At 32.6% G+C, this 17,378-nt stretch overlaps 1 protein-coding gene across 1 annotated transcript in view; it reads left to right on the plus strand.

The window, feature by feature from the left end:
- Positions 1-5,320, plus strand: part of LOC138324485 (ras-related protein Rab-26-like) — a 38,741-nt gene extending 33,421 nt beyond the window's left edge. Inside the window, exons 3-4 of the mRNA XM_069269549.1 lie at positions 4,976-5,017; positions 5,285-5,320. Of these exons, the coding sequence (XP_069125650.1) occupies positions 4,976-5,017; positions 5,285-5,320 (78 nt within the window). The remainder of the gene's footprint in view (positions 1-4,975; positions 5,018-5,284) is intronic.
- The last annotated feature ends 12,058 nt before the right edge of the window (positions 5,321-17,378 follow it).

Raw genomic sequence — 17,378 nt, forward strand, 5'->3', positions numbered from 1 at the left:
TATTCAATTTTAAATAAAATATAATAACCCTAATCGGCGCGATATGAATTAGTAACTGAATAAATTTGAGATATATTGATAATTACTATACATTTTATATATAAATTACTTATATTACCGTATATAAAATTTAAACAGATTGAAAAATGGTTTAAAACAAAAAGGAAGCTGAAGTACAGAGGCTGTTTAGTGGGACATTGCAGTTGTTGAATAAAAAGAGTTTTGACCAACACAAAATTATGTTTTTCATGTTTTTAATACTTGTACATGTGTATCTGCTTGCTCAATAGTGTAAGGTGTCTCAATAAAGCTCTTAACACATCAAATCAATATATGAATCTTATAAATTTCTCTTGACAACATTTGGCGAGTAAAATTTAGAGGTCACTCGCCAATTGGCTAGTCATTCCCAAGTGCTACTTTGAGGCCTGACTTAGTCTAATTCCGAGCATTTTTAAATTGTTGACTTCGGGCGGTGTAATCGCCGGAGCGGAAATTACATGAAGACATTGAGTTTCGAAATATTAATAAGTTGCGAGAAATAATGCTTGTATGTCACAGGTTTAGTAGTTGATTATTTCTATTTTATGTATGACCATTTATATAGAAAGAAATACACTCTAAAAGTGATTTTTCTCGTTGAATAAATACATGCAATAGGTACCCTGTGCACTGCACATAAAACTTAAACAAATTCTAATATAAGATAACCAAAAATAGCAATTTAGTATATATACCATAAAAGCTGAGAAAACACTGATCAAAATAATTCATTTTATAATTCATTACGTACGTACAAATAATTTCAACGGAATTTTAACTTTGACGTCATCGGTACAAAATAAGAACCTGTGTGATGGAGATGGACAAAGATTTTAGCGAACACTTACAAGGGATATTAATTGCCTATAGAATAATGAATTTTTAAACATTTTTTGACATTTGAAAAACAAATATATCATGCTGACGGTCCAGTGATATCTATTTATAGTAGTAGGCCCAACCGGGATGCATGGATGATCACTTTCGATTTACAACACGTACGGACCATGTGCAGATGCATGCGGTATATTTTAGCTATACAAAGTAAACTTGTTACCAAAATATGCGTGACCCACATTCTGATGTTATTTTAACAATATGTACTAAAAACTTAGTTGTTAAATATGAATATGTACTGCATGCCAGTCCAACATACATATGCATGTAGGCCATATGTATGTTGGGTAAGTACATCTGAATTTCTTTAAACACTACTGTACTGTACAAAAATTATGATATAAGAATGAAATTCAGCGATACGTGTTATGTATATGTAAAAAAAAAGTCACGGTGCCCCCCGTACAGGTATGATCCCCTTTTTTGTTTCTGTGTGTCATTATTGTTCTATAGAGATATTCAGGGCAAATCTTATACCCTGTTGAACCACATTACTCTCTCCCAAGTGAATTATGATTAGGTATCAAACCTCTCTCTAACGATTTCCTGGTATTCTGAGAACGAAGTTACAATGTACTTACCTTTATATTGCAAGTGTAATTTGCATAAAGTTGGATCATTACACTAGTGAAGAGAACCCATTTCATTTCTCACAATTTAATTGACACTCTTGTAAATTATTACTACATGTACCTAATACTTGCCATTTCATTACGGTATGATAGGCAATAATCACGCTAACGTTTAATTCAAATAGTCTAGTCTATTCATTTTGACATATCTTATAATGAAGTCAAAATAAAATAGTGGGTACATAAAAGTTCGTCATAACTGCCTTTGATTTTGTATTTCATTTCAGGTAAACGAAATGAGTTCTCATAGATTTTGTATGAAATAACATAAAAATGATGTGGGTGTACGGTAGTCTATGGTAGCTACATATGTACGCGCCTGATCCGGCACCTCTTCCTTGAATGCGTGAAGGGGGCAAATAAAGATTATAGACAAGTTTCATTGAAATTCTCAAAATCCACTAAAAGAGGTTTCAGTTCTCAAAAATACCCCCCCCCCCCCCCCCCCCCAAAAAAAAAAAAAAAAAAAAATGCAAAAAAGCCAACATTCTTCGTACCAAGGATTTATAAGTGAGATATACGTCCTTGTTCGTACATATACCTAAGAGCGCACACACTCTGTAAAGCCATTTGCTGTCAACAATAGGTTTACAAACCTTCTTAAGAATGACATTAAATGCATTGTGCATCATTCCCTCATTCTATCATTCTATGGACAGAGGTATCGGTCAATCAGAGGTGATATCACAAAATATATATATATATATATATTATGCCACAAGATGAAAACATGCAGTTCAAGTTTATTTTAATTTAAAGGCACATTTCAAGAAAGATTATATATTTTTGATAACATATTTCTCAACATTTGATTTTAAACACTATTTTTTCAATAAATGGCACAAATCATTCCTACATTTGCAAAGAATTTAACATATCTTATTTTAGATTCACCAGAAATTCATGCCAGTAGGAACGAGGATTCCTACGTCTTTTCGTAAGTTACGCAAACAAGTTACGAACACCTTTGTGAAAAGCACTTACGAATTTCGTAAGTTTTGCGTAACTTTTTCGTAAATATTTACGAACGTTCGTAAGTTACGAAGCTTTGTAAAACGATACCCAGGTTCATGAATAGTTCATGGACAGTTCATGAATAGTTTATGAACAGTTCATGAACATTTGATGAACTGTTCATGAACATTAAATGGCCAAATGAAAATAGTAAACAATGCTTCATGAACTAAATTGATGACAGTTCATGAATATTTAGTTCATGAACTGCATCATAACCAGTTTGATACTGAATCAAAATTTATAATGAATTACAACTTCAGCAATCATACTTTAATATTGAAAACCAAATTCATTAAAATGTCTCCAGCTGACATGTTTATTTTTCAAGCAATGAATTTTCTTTTAAGGAGAAAATACTATAGATTATAAATAGATGTCATAATAACATATACATTACATACAATTTTAAAATTAATATATATAATTATTATATATAAGTCTGTTTTGTTTTTAAAGAGTTGAAAAAATTTCCTTTGTTTGCAAATATTTTGAATAAACCTGTCTATTGTAGTTCAGTGGTGAAGTTTACACTGACAGTATATAAGTGCAAGGGCCCTTTGTGTCCAGCTGTTTCCCCTTTTCTGTACCCCCTCCCTATCCCCACTAAGTATGGCCTTGAGGCCATGGTCCATCCTTAATCTCAGTGTGTAAATTCCTTACACATGTCTAAGCACAATATTATGTACACATACATTTCAGGCTACTAACTTGTGAAAGGAAATGTCCTGACCCCTTTCAATGACTAGTTACATTTGATAGCTTCTGTATCTATAAAATGCTAATATTTATTATGAATTAAAGTACTAGCTACCATGTATATTAACTGATTCTGACTACATTGGAAGCATTTCTCGTCAAACAAATGGAGCCAGTAAATGGAAAGTTTCAATAGCTAAAAAATGTGACTTTTGAAAAGCAGATTCTACATATATATAGTAACCTTTTAATCTTTAACCTTTCAGGTTATGAAATTAAGCTTGTGTACTTGTAGAAATCAAATCAAAGATCTCCATGTTATGTTGCACACACATGTACATGCAAACTCCAGCTCCTAAAGATATGCTATGCACATTAAATTGAAATCAAACAAAGAAGATAATAAGGTATTTAACATACCTTGTAAACTGTGTCATCAATCCATAATATGAACCTTTGGATTGTAATATATCCTAAGAATTTTTGCACATAGTTCATCTCTTTGTTAATGCCTCCATCACTGTTTAAAATCTGGTGATGTCATGACCCTATATTCCAGCACCCAATCAAAAGCCAGATTGTTTGTCATGTGATCATGCATGAGCTAGGCTTCTCTTTGATTTTATGAAAAATTAAATTTTTTTTTTCGAGCTTCACATATTTTTAAAAAATAGAAGAAAAAAATAAACCAAATTTAGCATTAAAAAATCAAGGTATGTTTTTAAAGCATAATTAATATATAACCAGTTACTTCAATTTAGTTCATGAACATATAATTTATGTTCATTAATAGTTCATGAATTAAAAATAAGTTCGTGAACAATCTACTGATGTTCATGAACAGTTCATGAAAACCATATCTAAATATTATGTTCATGAACTATTCATGAATAGTTCATGAAACTTCATGGACACTTCATGAACCAATGTTCATGAACTGGTTCATGAACTTTGTATGAAAAATTTAATGAACAATTCATGAACATTTACAGAAAGTTTATGAACATTCATGAACATTTCATGGTTCATGAAAGTTCATGAACATCAATTCGCAGGGGATGTTTGGATGACCTTTATACCACGTGTACTTCATATCAAATGCATTTTCTACACCTTACTATACATCAATTGAAAAACCTATTTTGTCCCAGTAAACAGACATATACAATTAATGTTGTTGAGCTCTTTGGGCAAGAAAATAATTCTGACGGGTTTCTGTTAATTATTTCGTCCCCTGAAATTAACTGTCAAGATTCTGCAGGCAGCAATTTGATTGGCTATTTCCAAATGTCACCTAGACAGAACCCCTAATGGGATTTTCTCAGATCCTCTAAACAAACGAAGTGTAAATAAGGATCTGTATTTTAATTAGATTGAGTCACGCCAACCAATCATAGCCGAGTTCACATCCTTCCTTTGTCTGATTGCACTATCAACTCACGATCACGGTAGCTACTGGATGATAAATCACACACGGTCAAAATACCAACATTGGTTGTATTTTGTCAGTATAACACCATATTAACCTCATCAAATGTCTACAATTGTTAGAATATAAATAAGTCATGTGGAATAATAGGGTACACGGCAGAAAATAAATACCAAGTAATTTTGTATTATTGGTAAAAACAATAACATTATTCTTTGTTTTGTACATTGCGATTTCATCTTGTTTTCTTTTTTGTTTTCAGAATAAAGTTGTTGATGTTGACGGAACAAAGGTAAAATTACAGGTAAGAATATCTGATACACCTTTATAATTAAAACTTCGGTAGAAATCAAATCTGTCAAATTGGAATATCATCTTATTCTTCATGCAGCCTAAAATGTAACTAACGGTTTCAATTGTTTTTGTGACCAACAGTTTTGCTACCAGGGTTTTATTTTTTCTCCTTCATTTTGTTTCTAGTATTATTTTGTAATCAGATATTGATTAAAAATCTGTTTGAAAATTTCCATTTTCACTTGGAGTAAAATTTGTAGTATTTATATGTGTACAGGGTGACAGCCTGTCCATTCTAGGGTGTCACAGCTGAGGACAACAGCTGGTCCTAAATCCACCACTGTATCTATACGGCCATATAATCAACACAGTATATCACTGGTCTCGGCTGTACTGGTGAATTGTCCCTATGAAATCCGTCCTGTTATATTAAGGATTAATTATAACATTTATTGGGAAAAAACCCCGCTGATATTAGAAGTTGGGCCTGACATATTCAGAGTACAGAAATAAGTTGTTTCTGCATTTATAGATTCTAATTAAATAGTATAAGGATCAAACAACTTTGTTGTATGATTTGCTACAACTCTTGATTAATGTTAACATATGGCAACTCTCCCTTCTAAGAGAATTAGTATGGGAGATATTACTTTAGGATTAATTGCATAGATTTGCATTGTTGTTTCAAACACTACCATAAATATTAGATATATATATCAATAACAACTATCATAAAAGCTACAATTGTAGGCTTCTGTTTCAATAATATTTTCAAACCCCCAGACGACGTACATTATACATTGTATGTAGGGCTTACTCTCCGACAATCACAGTAGTTATAACAAACAAGATTTGTCAGCCCCTTGAGCTGAATAAAAGGCATTGTCGTGTTACTACCGTAGTAACATGTCGTTTTGGTTAAACTTTTCCAACTCAAGACTGTTGTTGTCCTCACATATCTTATCCATTTGCCTGCAACGAATATGTTACATATACAAATAGGATGCACATGTTGTAGCGAACAACACAGCATTGGGACGTCATCGTCATTAAACTTTACGTTATACAACATAGTATATTTATCGTACGCACAGAAGCATTTCTCAAAGAGTACGATAGTGACATAAACAATGTGACTTTTCTACATTTGTATTTACACATGTACAGGTATATGTATGTGTTTAAACCTATTTTGATACATGTTCCTCGATCGTATGTTCTATACTGAAAAGACTAAGAATTTCTGATACGGACCATCATATATTCATCCGCTTGGCTTCAAATTACGTGTGACATACTCAATCTATCGAAAAATAAAATTGTCAAAGTAGCCGTTGGTTGAAATCAATTCACCACTGACTAAATATTGCTTGTTACTGTAGCCAAAGTTTAGATGTTAATGTGATGTTACACTTACTAAGGTTTAGATGTTTATGTCATATAACCCTTACTAAGGTTTAGTTGTTTATGTGATGTTACCCTTACTTAGGTTTAAATGTTAATGTGACGTTACCCTTACTTAGGTTTAGATGTTAATGTGATATTACCCTTACTTAGGTTTAGTTGTTTATGTGACGTTACCCTTACTTAGGTTTAGATACTTATGTGACGTTACCCTTACTAAGGTTTAGATGTTTATGTGACGTTACCCTTACTAAGGTAGAGATATTTATGTGATGTTACCCTTACTTAGGTTTAGATGTTTATGTGATGTTACCCTTACTTAGGTAGAGATATTTATGTGATGTTACCCTTACTTAGGTTTAGATGTTTATGTGATGTTACCCTTACTTAGGTTTGGATGTTAATGTGATGTTACTCTTACTTAGGTTTAGATGTTTATGTGACGTTACCCTTACTAAGGTTTAGATGTTAATGTGATGTTACTCTTACTTAGGTTTAGATGTTAATGTGACATTACCCTTACTTAGGTTGAGATATTTATGTGATGTTACCCTTACCAAGGTTTAGATGTTAATGTGACATTACCCTTACTTAGGTTAAGATATTTATGTGACGTTACCCTTACTAAGGTTTGGATGTTAATGTGATGTTACTCTTACTTAGGTTTAGATGTTTATGTGATGTTACCCTTACTTAGGTTTGGATGTTAATGTGATGTTACCCTTACTTAGGTTTAGATGTTTATGTGATATTACCCTTACTAAGGTTTAGATGTTAATGTGATGTTACCCTTACTTAGGTTTAGATGTTAATGTGATGTTACCCTTACTTAGGTTTAGATGTTTATGTGACGTTACCCTTACTTAGGTTTAGATGTTAATGTGACGTTACCCTTACTAAGGTTTAGATGTTAATGTGACGTTACCCTTACTAAGGTTTAGATGTTTATGTGACGTTACCCTTACTTAGGTTTAGATGTTAATGTGACGTTACCCTTACTAAGGTTTAGATGTTAATGTGACGTTACCCTTACTAAGGTTTAGTTGAATGTTTATGTGATGTTACCCTGACTAAGGATTAGTTGTTTATGTGATGTTACCCTTACTTAGGTTTAGATATTTATGTGATGTTACCCTTACTTAGGTTTAGATGTTAATCTGATGTTATCCTTACTTAGGTTTAGATATTTATGTGACGTTACCCTTACTTAGGTTTAGATATTTATGTGATGTTACCCTTACTTAGGTTTAGATATTTATGTGATGTTACCCTTACTTAGGTTTAGATATTTATGTGATGTTACCCTTACTTAGGTTTAGATATTTATGTGATGTTACCCTTACTTAGGTTTAGATGTTTATGTGACGTTACCCTTACTAAGGTTTAGATGTTTTATGTGACGTTACCCTTACTTAGGTTTAGATGTTTATGTGATGTTACCCTTACTTAGGTTTAGATGTTTATGTGACGTTACCCTTACTAAGGTTTAGATGTTTATGTGATGTTACCCTTACTAAGGTTTAGATGTTTATGTGACGTTACCCTTACTTAGGTTTAGATGTTTATGTGACGTTACCCTTACTTAGGTTTAGATGTTTATGTGACGTTACCCTTACTAAGGTTTAGATGTTTATGTGACGTTACCCTTACTAAGGTTTAGATTTTTATGTGACGTTACCCTTACTAAGGTTTAGATGTTTATGTGATGTTACCCTTACTAAGGTTTAGATATTTATGTGATGTTACCTTACTAAGGTTTGATGTTATGTGAGTTACCTTACTAAGGTTTAGATGTTTATGTGATGTTACCCTTACTAGGTTTAGATGTTTATGTGATGTTACCCTTACTAAGGTTTAGATGTTTATGTGATGTTACCCTTACTTAGGTTTAGATATTTATGTGAGTTACCCTTACTTAGGTTTAGATGTTATGTGAGTTACCCTTACTTAGGTTTAGATATTTATGTGAGTGTTACCCTTACTTAGGTTTAGATTTTAATGTGATGTTACCCTTACTTAGGTTTAGATGTTTATGTGATGTTACCCTTACTTAGGTTTAGATGTTTAATGTGATGTTACCCTTACTTAGGTTTAGATGTTTATGTGAGTTACCCTTACTTAGGTTTGGATGTTAATGTGATGTTACCCTTACTTAGGTTTAGATGTTAATGTGATGTTACCCTTACTAGGTTTAGATGTTTATGTGATGTTACCCTTACTTAGGTTTAGATGTTATGTGATGTTACCCTTACTAAGGTTTAGATGTTTATGTGATGTTACCCTTACTTAGGTTTAGATGTTAATGTGACGTTACCCTTACTTAGGTTTAGATGTTTATGTGATGTTACCCTTACTAAGGTTGAGATATTTATGTGACGTTACCCTTACTAAGGTTTAGATATTTATGTGATGTTACCCTTACTAAGGTTTAGATATTTATGTGACGTTACCTTACTAAGGTTTAGATGTTTATGTGATGTTACCCTTACTAAGGTTTAGATATTTATGTGATGTTACCCTTACTTAGGTTTAGATATTTATGTGATGTTACCCTTACTTAGGTTTAGATGTTTATGTGATGTTACCCTTACTAAGGTTTAGATGTTTATGTGACGTTACCCTTACTAAGGTTTAGATGTTTTATGTGATGTTACCCTTACTTAGGTTTAGATGTTTATGTGACGTTACCCTTACTAAGGTTTAGATGTTTATGTGACGTTACCCTTACTTAGGTTTAGATATTTATGTGATGTTACCCTTACTAAGGTTTAGATGTTTATGTGATGTTACCCTACTAAGGTTAGTTGTTTATGTGATGTTACCCTTACTTAGGTTTAGATTTTATGTGATGTTACCCTTACTTAGGTTTAGATGTTATTGATGTTACCTTACTTAGGTTTAGATATTTATGTGACGTTACCCTTACTTAGGTTTAGATATTTATGTGATGTTACCCTTACTTAGGTTTAGATATTTATGTGATGTTACCCTTACTAAGGTTTAGATTTTATGTGATGTTACCCTTACTTAGGTTTAGATATTTATGTGATGTTTACCCTTACTTAGGTTTAGATATTTATGTGACGTTACCCTTACTTAGGTTTAGATGTTTATGTGACGTTACCCTTACTAAGGTTTAGATGTTTATGTGACGTTACCCTTACTTAGGTTTAGATGTTAATGTGATGTTACCCTTACTTAGGTTTAGATGTTATTGAGTCCTTATTAGTTGATTTAATGTGATGTTACCCTTACTAAGGTTTAGATATTTATGTGATGTTACCCTTACTTAGGTTTAGATATTTATGTGATGTTACCCTTACTTAGGTTTAGATGTTTATGTGATGTTACCCTTACTAAGGTTTAGATGTTTATGTGACGTTACCCTTACTAGGTTTAGATGTTTATGTGACGTTACCCTTACTAAGTTGGAGATATTTATGTGATGTTACCCTTACTTAGGTTTAGATATTTATGTGATGTTACCCTTACTAAGGTTTAGATATTTATGTGATGTTACCCTTACTTAGGTTTAGATATTTATGTGATGTTACCCTTACTTAGGTTTAGATGTTTATGTGATGTTACCCTTACTTAGGTTTAGATATTTATGTGACGTTACCCTTACTTAGGTTTAGATGTTAATGTGATGTTACCCTTACTTAGGTTTAGATTTTATGTGATGTTACCCTTACTAAGGTTTAGATGTTAATGTGATGTTACCCTTACTTAGGTTAGATATTTATGTGACGTTACCCTTACTAAGGTTTGGATGTTAATGTGATGTTACCCTTTACTTAGGTTTAGATGTTTATGTGATGTTACCCTTACTTAGGTTTAGATGTTTATGTGATGTTACCCTTACTTAGGTTTAGATGTTAATGTGATTTACCCTTACTAGGTTTGATTTATGTGATGTTACCCTTACTAGGTTTAGATGTTAATGTGATGTTACCCTTACTAGGTTAGATTTATGGAGTTCCTTAGGTTATTGATGTTACCCTTACTAAGGTTTAGATTTTTATGTGATGTTACCCTTACTAAGGTTTAGATGTTTATGAGATGTTACCCTTACTAAGGTTTAGATATTTATGTGACGTTACCCTTACTAAGGTTTAGATGTTTATGTGATGTTACCCTTACTTAGGTTTAGATATTTATGTGACGTTACCCTTACTAAGGTTTAGATATTTATGTGACGTTACCCTTACTTAGGTTTAGATATTTATGTGACGTTACCCTTACTAAGGTTTAGATATTTATGTGACGTTACCCTTACTTAGGTTTAGATGTTTATGTGATGTTACCCTTACTTAGGTTTAGATATTTATGTGATATTACCCTTAATTAGGTTTAGATGTTTATGTGATGTTACCCTTACTTAGGTTTAGATGTTTATGTGATGTTACCCTTACTTAGGTTTAGATGTTTATGTGATGTTACCCTTACTAAGGTTTAGATGTTTATGTGACGTTACCCTTACTAAGGTTTAGATGTTTATGTGACGTTACCCTTACTTAGGTTTAGATATTTATGTGATGTTACCCTTACTTAGGTTTAGATATTTATGTGATGTTACCCTTACTAAGGTTTAGATGTTTATGTGACGTTACCCTTACTTAGGTTTAGATGTTTATGTGACGTTACCCTTACTTAGGTTTAGATGTTTATGTGACGTTACCCTTACTTAGGTTTAGATATTTATGTGATGTTACCCTTACTAAGGTTTAGATTTTTATGTGACGTTACCCTTACTAAGGTTTAGATGTTTATGTGATGTTACTCTTACTTAGGTTTAGATATTTATGTGATATTACTCTTACTTAGGTTTAGATGTTTATGTGATGTTACCCTTACTTAGGTTTAGATGTTTATGTGATTTACCCTTACTTAGGTTTAGATGTTTATGTGACGTTACCCTTACTTAGGTTTAGATGTTTATGTGATGTTACCCTTACTTAGGTTTAGATATTTATGTGATGTTACCCTTACTAAGGTTTAGATATTTATGTGATGTTACCCTTACTTAGGTTTAGATATTTATGTGATGTTACCCTTACTTAGGTTTAGATATTTATGTGATGTTACCCTTACTTAGGTTTAGATATTTATGTGATGTTACCCTTACTTAGGTTTAGATGTTTATGTGACGTTACCCTTACTAAGGTTTAGATATTTATGTGACGTTACCCTTACTAAGGTTTAGATATTTATGTGATGTTACCCTTACTTAGGTTTAGATATTTATGTGATGTTACCCTTACTTAGGTTTAGATATTTATGTGATTTACCCTTATAGGTTTAGATGTTTATGTGATGTTACCCTTACTAAGGTTTAGATATTTATGTGACGTTAGCCTTACTAAGGTTTAGATGTTTATGTGATGTTACCCTTACTTATGTTTAGATGTTAATGTGACGTTACCCTTACTAAGGTTTAGATGTTTATGAGATGTTACCCTTACTAAGGTTTAGATATATTTATGTGACGTTACCCTTACTAAGGTTTAGATATTTATGTGATGTTACCCTTACTTAGGTTTAGATATTTATGTGATGTTACCCTTACTAAGGTTTAGATGTTTATGTGATGTTACCCTTACTTAGGTTGAGATATTTATGTGACGTTACCCTTACTAAGGTTTAGATGTTTATGTGATGTTACCCTTACTAAGGTTTAGATATTTATGTGATGTTACCCTTACTAAGGTTTAGATATTATGTGATGTTACCCTTACTAAGGTTTAGATATTTATGTGACGTTACCCTTAATAAGGTTAAGATATTTATGTGACGTTACCCTTACTTAGGTTTAGATGTTAATGTGACGTTACCCTTACTAAGGTTTAGATGTTTATGTGACGTTACCCTTACTTAGGTTTAGATGTTTATGTGATGTTACCCTTACTAAGGTTTAGATGTTTATGTGACGTTACCCTTACTTAGGTTTAGATGTTAATGTGACGTTACCCTTACTTAGGTTTAGATGTTTATGTGATGTTACCCTTACTTAGGTTTAGATATTTATGTGATGTTACCCTTACTTAGGTTTAGATGTTTATGTGATGTTACCCTTACTTAGGTTTAGATGTTTATGTGATGTTACCCTTACTTAGGTTTAGATATTTATGTGACGTTACCCTTACTTAGGTTTAGATGTTAATGTGATGTTACCCTTACTTAGGTTTAGATGTTTATGTGATGTTACCCTTACTTAGGTTTAGATGTTTATGTGATGTTACCCTTACTAAGGTTTAGATGTTTATGTGACGTTACCCTTACTTAGGTTTAGATGTTAATGTGACGTTACCCTTACTTAGGTTTAGATGTTAATGTGACGTTACCCTTACTAAGGTTTAGATGTTTATGTGATGTTACCCTTACTTAGGTTTAGATATTTATGTGACGTTACCCTTACTTAGGTTTAGATATTTATGTGACGCTACTCTTACTTAGGTTTAGATGTTAATGTGATGTTACCCTTACTTAGGTTTAGATGTTTATTTGATATTACCCTTACTAAGGTTTAGATGTTTATGTGACGTTACCCTTACTTAGGTTTAGATGTTTATGTGACGTTACCCTTACTAAGGTTTGGATACTTATGTGACATTTCCCTTACTTAGGTTTAGATGTTTATGTGATATTACCCTTACTAAGGTTTAGATATTATGTGACGTTTCCCTTTAAGGTTAGATATTTATGTGACGTTACCCTTACTAAGGTTTAGATGTTTATGTGATGTTACCCTTACTAAGTTTAGTTGATGTGATATTACCTACTTAGGTTTAGTTATTTATGTGACGTTACCCTTACTTAGGTTTAGATATTTATGTGACGTTACCCTTACTAAGGTTTAGATGTTTATGTGACGTTACCCTTACTTAGGTTTAGATGTTTATGTGATGTTACCCTTACTTAGGTTTAGATATTTATGTGACGTTACCCTTACTAAGGTTTAGATATTTATGTGACGTTTTCCTTACTAAGGTTTAGATATTTATGTGACGTTACCTTACTAAGGTTTAGATGTTTATGTGATGTTACCCTTACTAAGGTTGAGATATTTATGTGACGTTACCCTTACTTAGGTTTAGATATTTATGTGATGTTACCCTTACTAAGGTTTAGATGTTAATGTGATGTTACCCTTACTTAGGTTTAGATGTTTATGTGATGTTACCCTTACTAAGGTTTAGATATTTATGTGATTATTATTATTACTAAGGTTTAGATATTTATGTGATGTTTCCTTACTTAGGTTTAGATGTTTATGTGATTTACCCTTACTAAGGTTTAGATATTTATGTGATGTTACCCTTACTTAGGTTTGGATATTTATGTGATGTTGCCTTACTTAGGTTTAGATGTATATGTGATGTTTCCCTTACTAAGGTTTAGATGTTTATGTGATGTTACCCTTACTATGGTTTATATGTTTATGTGACGTTACCCTTACTAAGGTTTAGATGTTAATGTGATGTTACCCTTACTTAGGTTTAGATATTTATGTGACGTTACCCTTACTTAGGTTTAGATATTTATGTGACGTTACCCTTACTAAGGTTTAGATGTTAATGTGATGTTACCCTTACTAAGGTTTAGATGTTAATGTGATGTTACCCTTACTTAGGTTTAGATGTTTATGTGACGTTACCCTTACCAAGGTTTAGATGTTAATGTGACGCTACCCTTACTTAGGTTTAGATGTTAATGTGACGTTACCCTTACTAAGGTTTAGATATTTATGTGACGTTACCCTTACTAAGGTTTAGATGTTAATGTGATGTTACCCTTACTTATGTTTAGATATTTATGTGACGTTACCCTTACTTAGGTTTAGATGTTAATGTGACGTTACCCTTACTAAGGTTTAGATGTTAATGTGACGTTACCCTTACTTAGGTTTAGATATTTATGTGACGTTACCCTTACTTAGGTTTAGATATTTATGTGACGTTACCCTTACTAAGGTTTAGATGTTAATGTGATGTTACCCTTACTTAGGTTTAGATATTTATGTGACGTTACCCTTACTTAGGTTTAGATGTTTATGTGACGTTACCCTTACCAAGGTTTAGATGTTAATGTGACGCTAACCTTACTTAGGTTTAGATGTTAATGTGACGTTACCCTTACTAGGTTGTGTAGTGATGTTACCCTTACTAAGGTTTAGTTGTTTAATGTGATGTAACCCTTACTTAGGTTTAGATATTTATGTGATGCTACCCTTACTTAGGTTTAAATGTTAATGTGACGTTACCCTTACTAAGGTTTAGATGTTAATGTGATGTTACCCTTACTTAGGTTTAGATATTTATGTGACGTTACCCTTACTTAGGTTTAGATATTTATGTGACGTTACCCTTACTAAGGTTTAGATGTTAATGTGATGTTACCCTTACTTATGTTTAGATATTTATGTGATGCTACCCTTACTTAGGTTTAGATGTTAATGTGACGTTACCCTTACTAAGGTTTAGATGTTAATGTGATGTTACCCTTACTTAGGTTTAGATATTTATGTGACGTTACCCTTACTAAGGTTTAGATATTTATGTGATATTATTATTACTAAGGTTTAGATACTTATGTGATGTTTCCCTTAATAATGTTTAGATATTTATGTGACGCTACCCTTACTAAGGTTTAGATATTTATGTGATGTTACCCTTACTTAGGTTTCGATATTTATGTGATGTTACCCTTACTTAGGTTTCGATATTTATGTGATGTTGCCTTACTTAGGTTTAGATGTATATGTGATGTTTCCCTTACTAAGGTTTAGATGTTTATGTGATGTTACCCTTACTATGGTTTATATGTTTATGTGACGTTACCCTTACTATGGTTTATATGTTTATGTGACGTTACCCTTACTAAGGTTTGGTGTAATGTGATGTTACCCTTACTTAGGTTTAGATGTTTATGTGACGTTACCCTTACCAAGGTTTAGATGTTAATGTGACGTTACCCTTACTAAGGTTTAGATGTTAATGTGATGTTACCCTTACTTATGTTTAGATATTTATGTGATGCTACCCTTACTTAGGTTTAAATGTTAATGTGACGTTACCCTTACTAAGGTTTAGATGTTAATGTGATGTTACCCTTACTTAGGTTTAGATATTTATGTGACGTTACCCTTACTAAGGTTTAGATGTTAATGTGATGTTACCCTTACTTAGGTTTAGATGTTTAGATATCCCATGTCTGTTTACGATTTACAGAGGGGACTTATAAAGGGAGGTATCTTGCTATATAATTAATATTAGACAGGTCTGATATCGCTTGTCTGTGAATGATTTACAGAATGGACTTATAAAGTGAGGTAACTTGTTATATGTTTAATATTAGACGGGTCTGATGTCCCAGGTCTGTGAATAATTTACAGAGGGGACTTATAAAGGGAGGTAACTAGTTATATGATTAATATTAGACAGGTCTGATATCGCTTGTCTGTGAATGATTTACAGAATGGACTTATAAAGTGAGGTAACTTGTTATATGTTTAATATTAGACGGGTCTGATGTCCCAGGTCTGTGAATGATTTACAGAGGGCACTTATAAAGGGATGTAATGTGTTATATAATAAATATTAGAAGTGTCTGATATCCCATGTCTGTGAATGATTTACAGAGAGGATTTATAAAGGGAGATTACTTGTTATATAATAAATATTAGACAGGTCTAATATCCCAGGTCTGTGAATGATTTACAGAGGGGACTTATAAAGGGAGGTAACTAGTTATATGATTAATATTAGACAGGTCTGATATCGCTTGTCTGTGAATGATTTACAAAATGGACTTATAAAGTGAGGTAACTTGTTATATGTTTAATATTAGACGGGTCTGATGTCCCATGTCTGTGAATGATTTACAGAGGGGACTTATAAAGGGACGTAATGTGTTATATAATAAATATTAGAAGTGTCTGATATCCCATGTCTGTGAATGATTTACAGAGAGGATTTATAAAGGGAGATTACTTGTTATATAATAAATATTAGATAGGTCTAATATCCCATGTCTGTGAATGATTTACAGAGGGGACTTATAAAGGGAGGTAACTAGTTATATGATTAATATTAGACGGGTCTGATATCCCTTGTCTGTGAATGAATTACAGAGGGGACTTATAAAGGGAGGTAACTTGTTTTATTAATAAGACAGATTTTATATGTCAGACCTAAATATGGTAGATAACTACATATATCGGGGCTTTAAAAAACTGGGTCATCATGAATCAACATTTAAATTAATGGAGGAGATTTTTAGCCCACTATCATCAGATGGTCGGCTAATCAAATCCAATATTAAAAATTCAAGCTAGCTAGCTTCCATCCCTTCCGTCTGTTAACATTTCTTGTTACTGCTATTTCTCAGAAAGGGCTGAAGGGATCTTTCTCAAATTTCATAAGTAGTTTCCTCTAGGGCCCTAGTTGTGCATATTGCATTTTGGGACCGATCGGTCAACAAGATGGCCACCAGGCCGCCATCTTTGATTTTGATAGTTAAAGTTTGTTACCGCTATTTCTCAGAAAGTACTGAAGGGATCTCTCTCAAATTTCATGTGCAGGTTCCTGAAGGGTCTAGTTGTGCATTTTGCATTGTGGGATCGATCGGGCAACAAGATAGCCGACATGCCACCATCTTGGCTTTTCATAATTGAAGTTTGTTACCACTATTTCTCTGAAAGTGCTGAAGTGATCAGAGTGTCTCAGATTTTATATGTAGGTTCCCCTAGGACCTTAATTATGCATTGACGACAGGTAGCCATCTTGCATTTTAATAATTGAAGTTTGTTATATATCTGAGTAATATGTAGTTAAAGTTTGAAAAGCAGAGAAAAGATCCCTCTTCAATTGTCAGACGTAGATCGTTCTTTGGTGGGTGCCAAGATCCCTCTGGTTTGTATCAAATTGATTAGACCTAGCTGCCTTCCACAAATGTAATCAGAACAG

This window comes from Argopecten irradians, chromosome 5 (assembly GCF_041381155.1).
Source record: "Argopecten irradians isolate NY chromosome 5, Ai_NY, whole genome shotgun sequence".
NCBI lineage: Eukaryota > Metazoa > Mollusca > Bivalvia > Pectinida > Pectinidae > Argopecten > Argopecten irradians.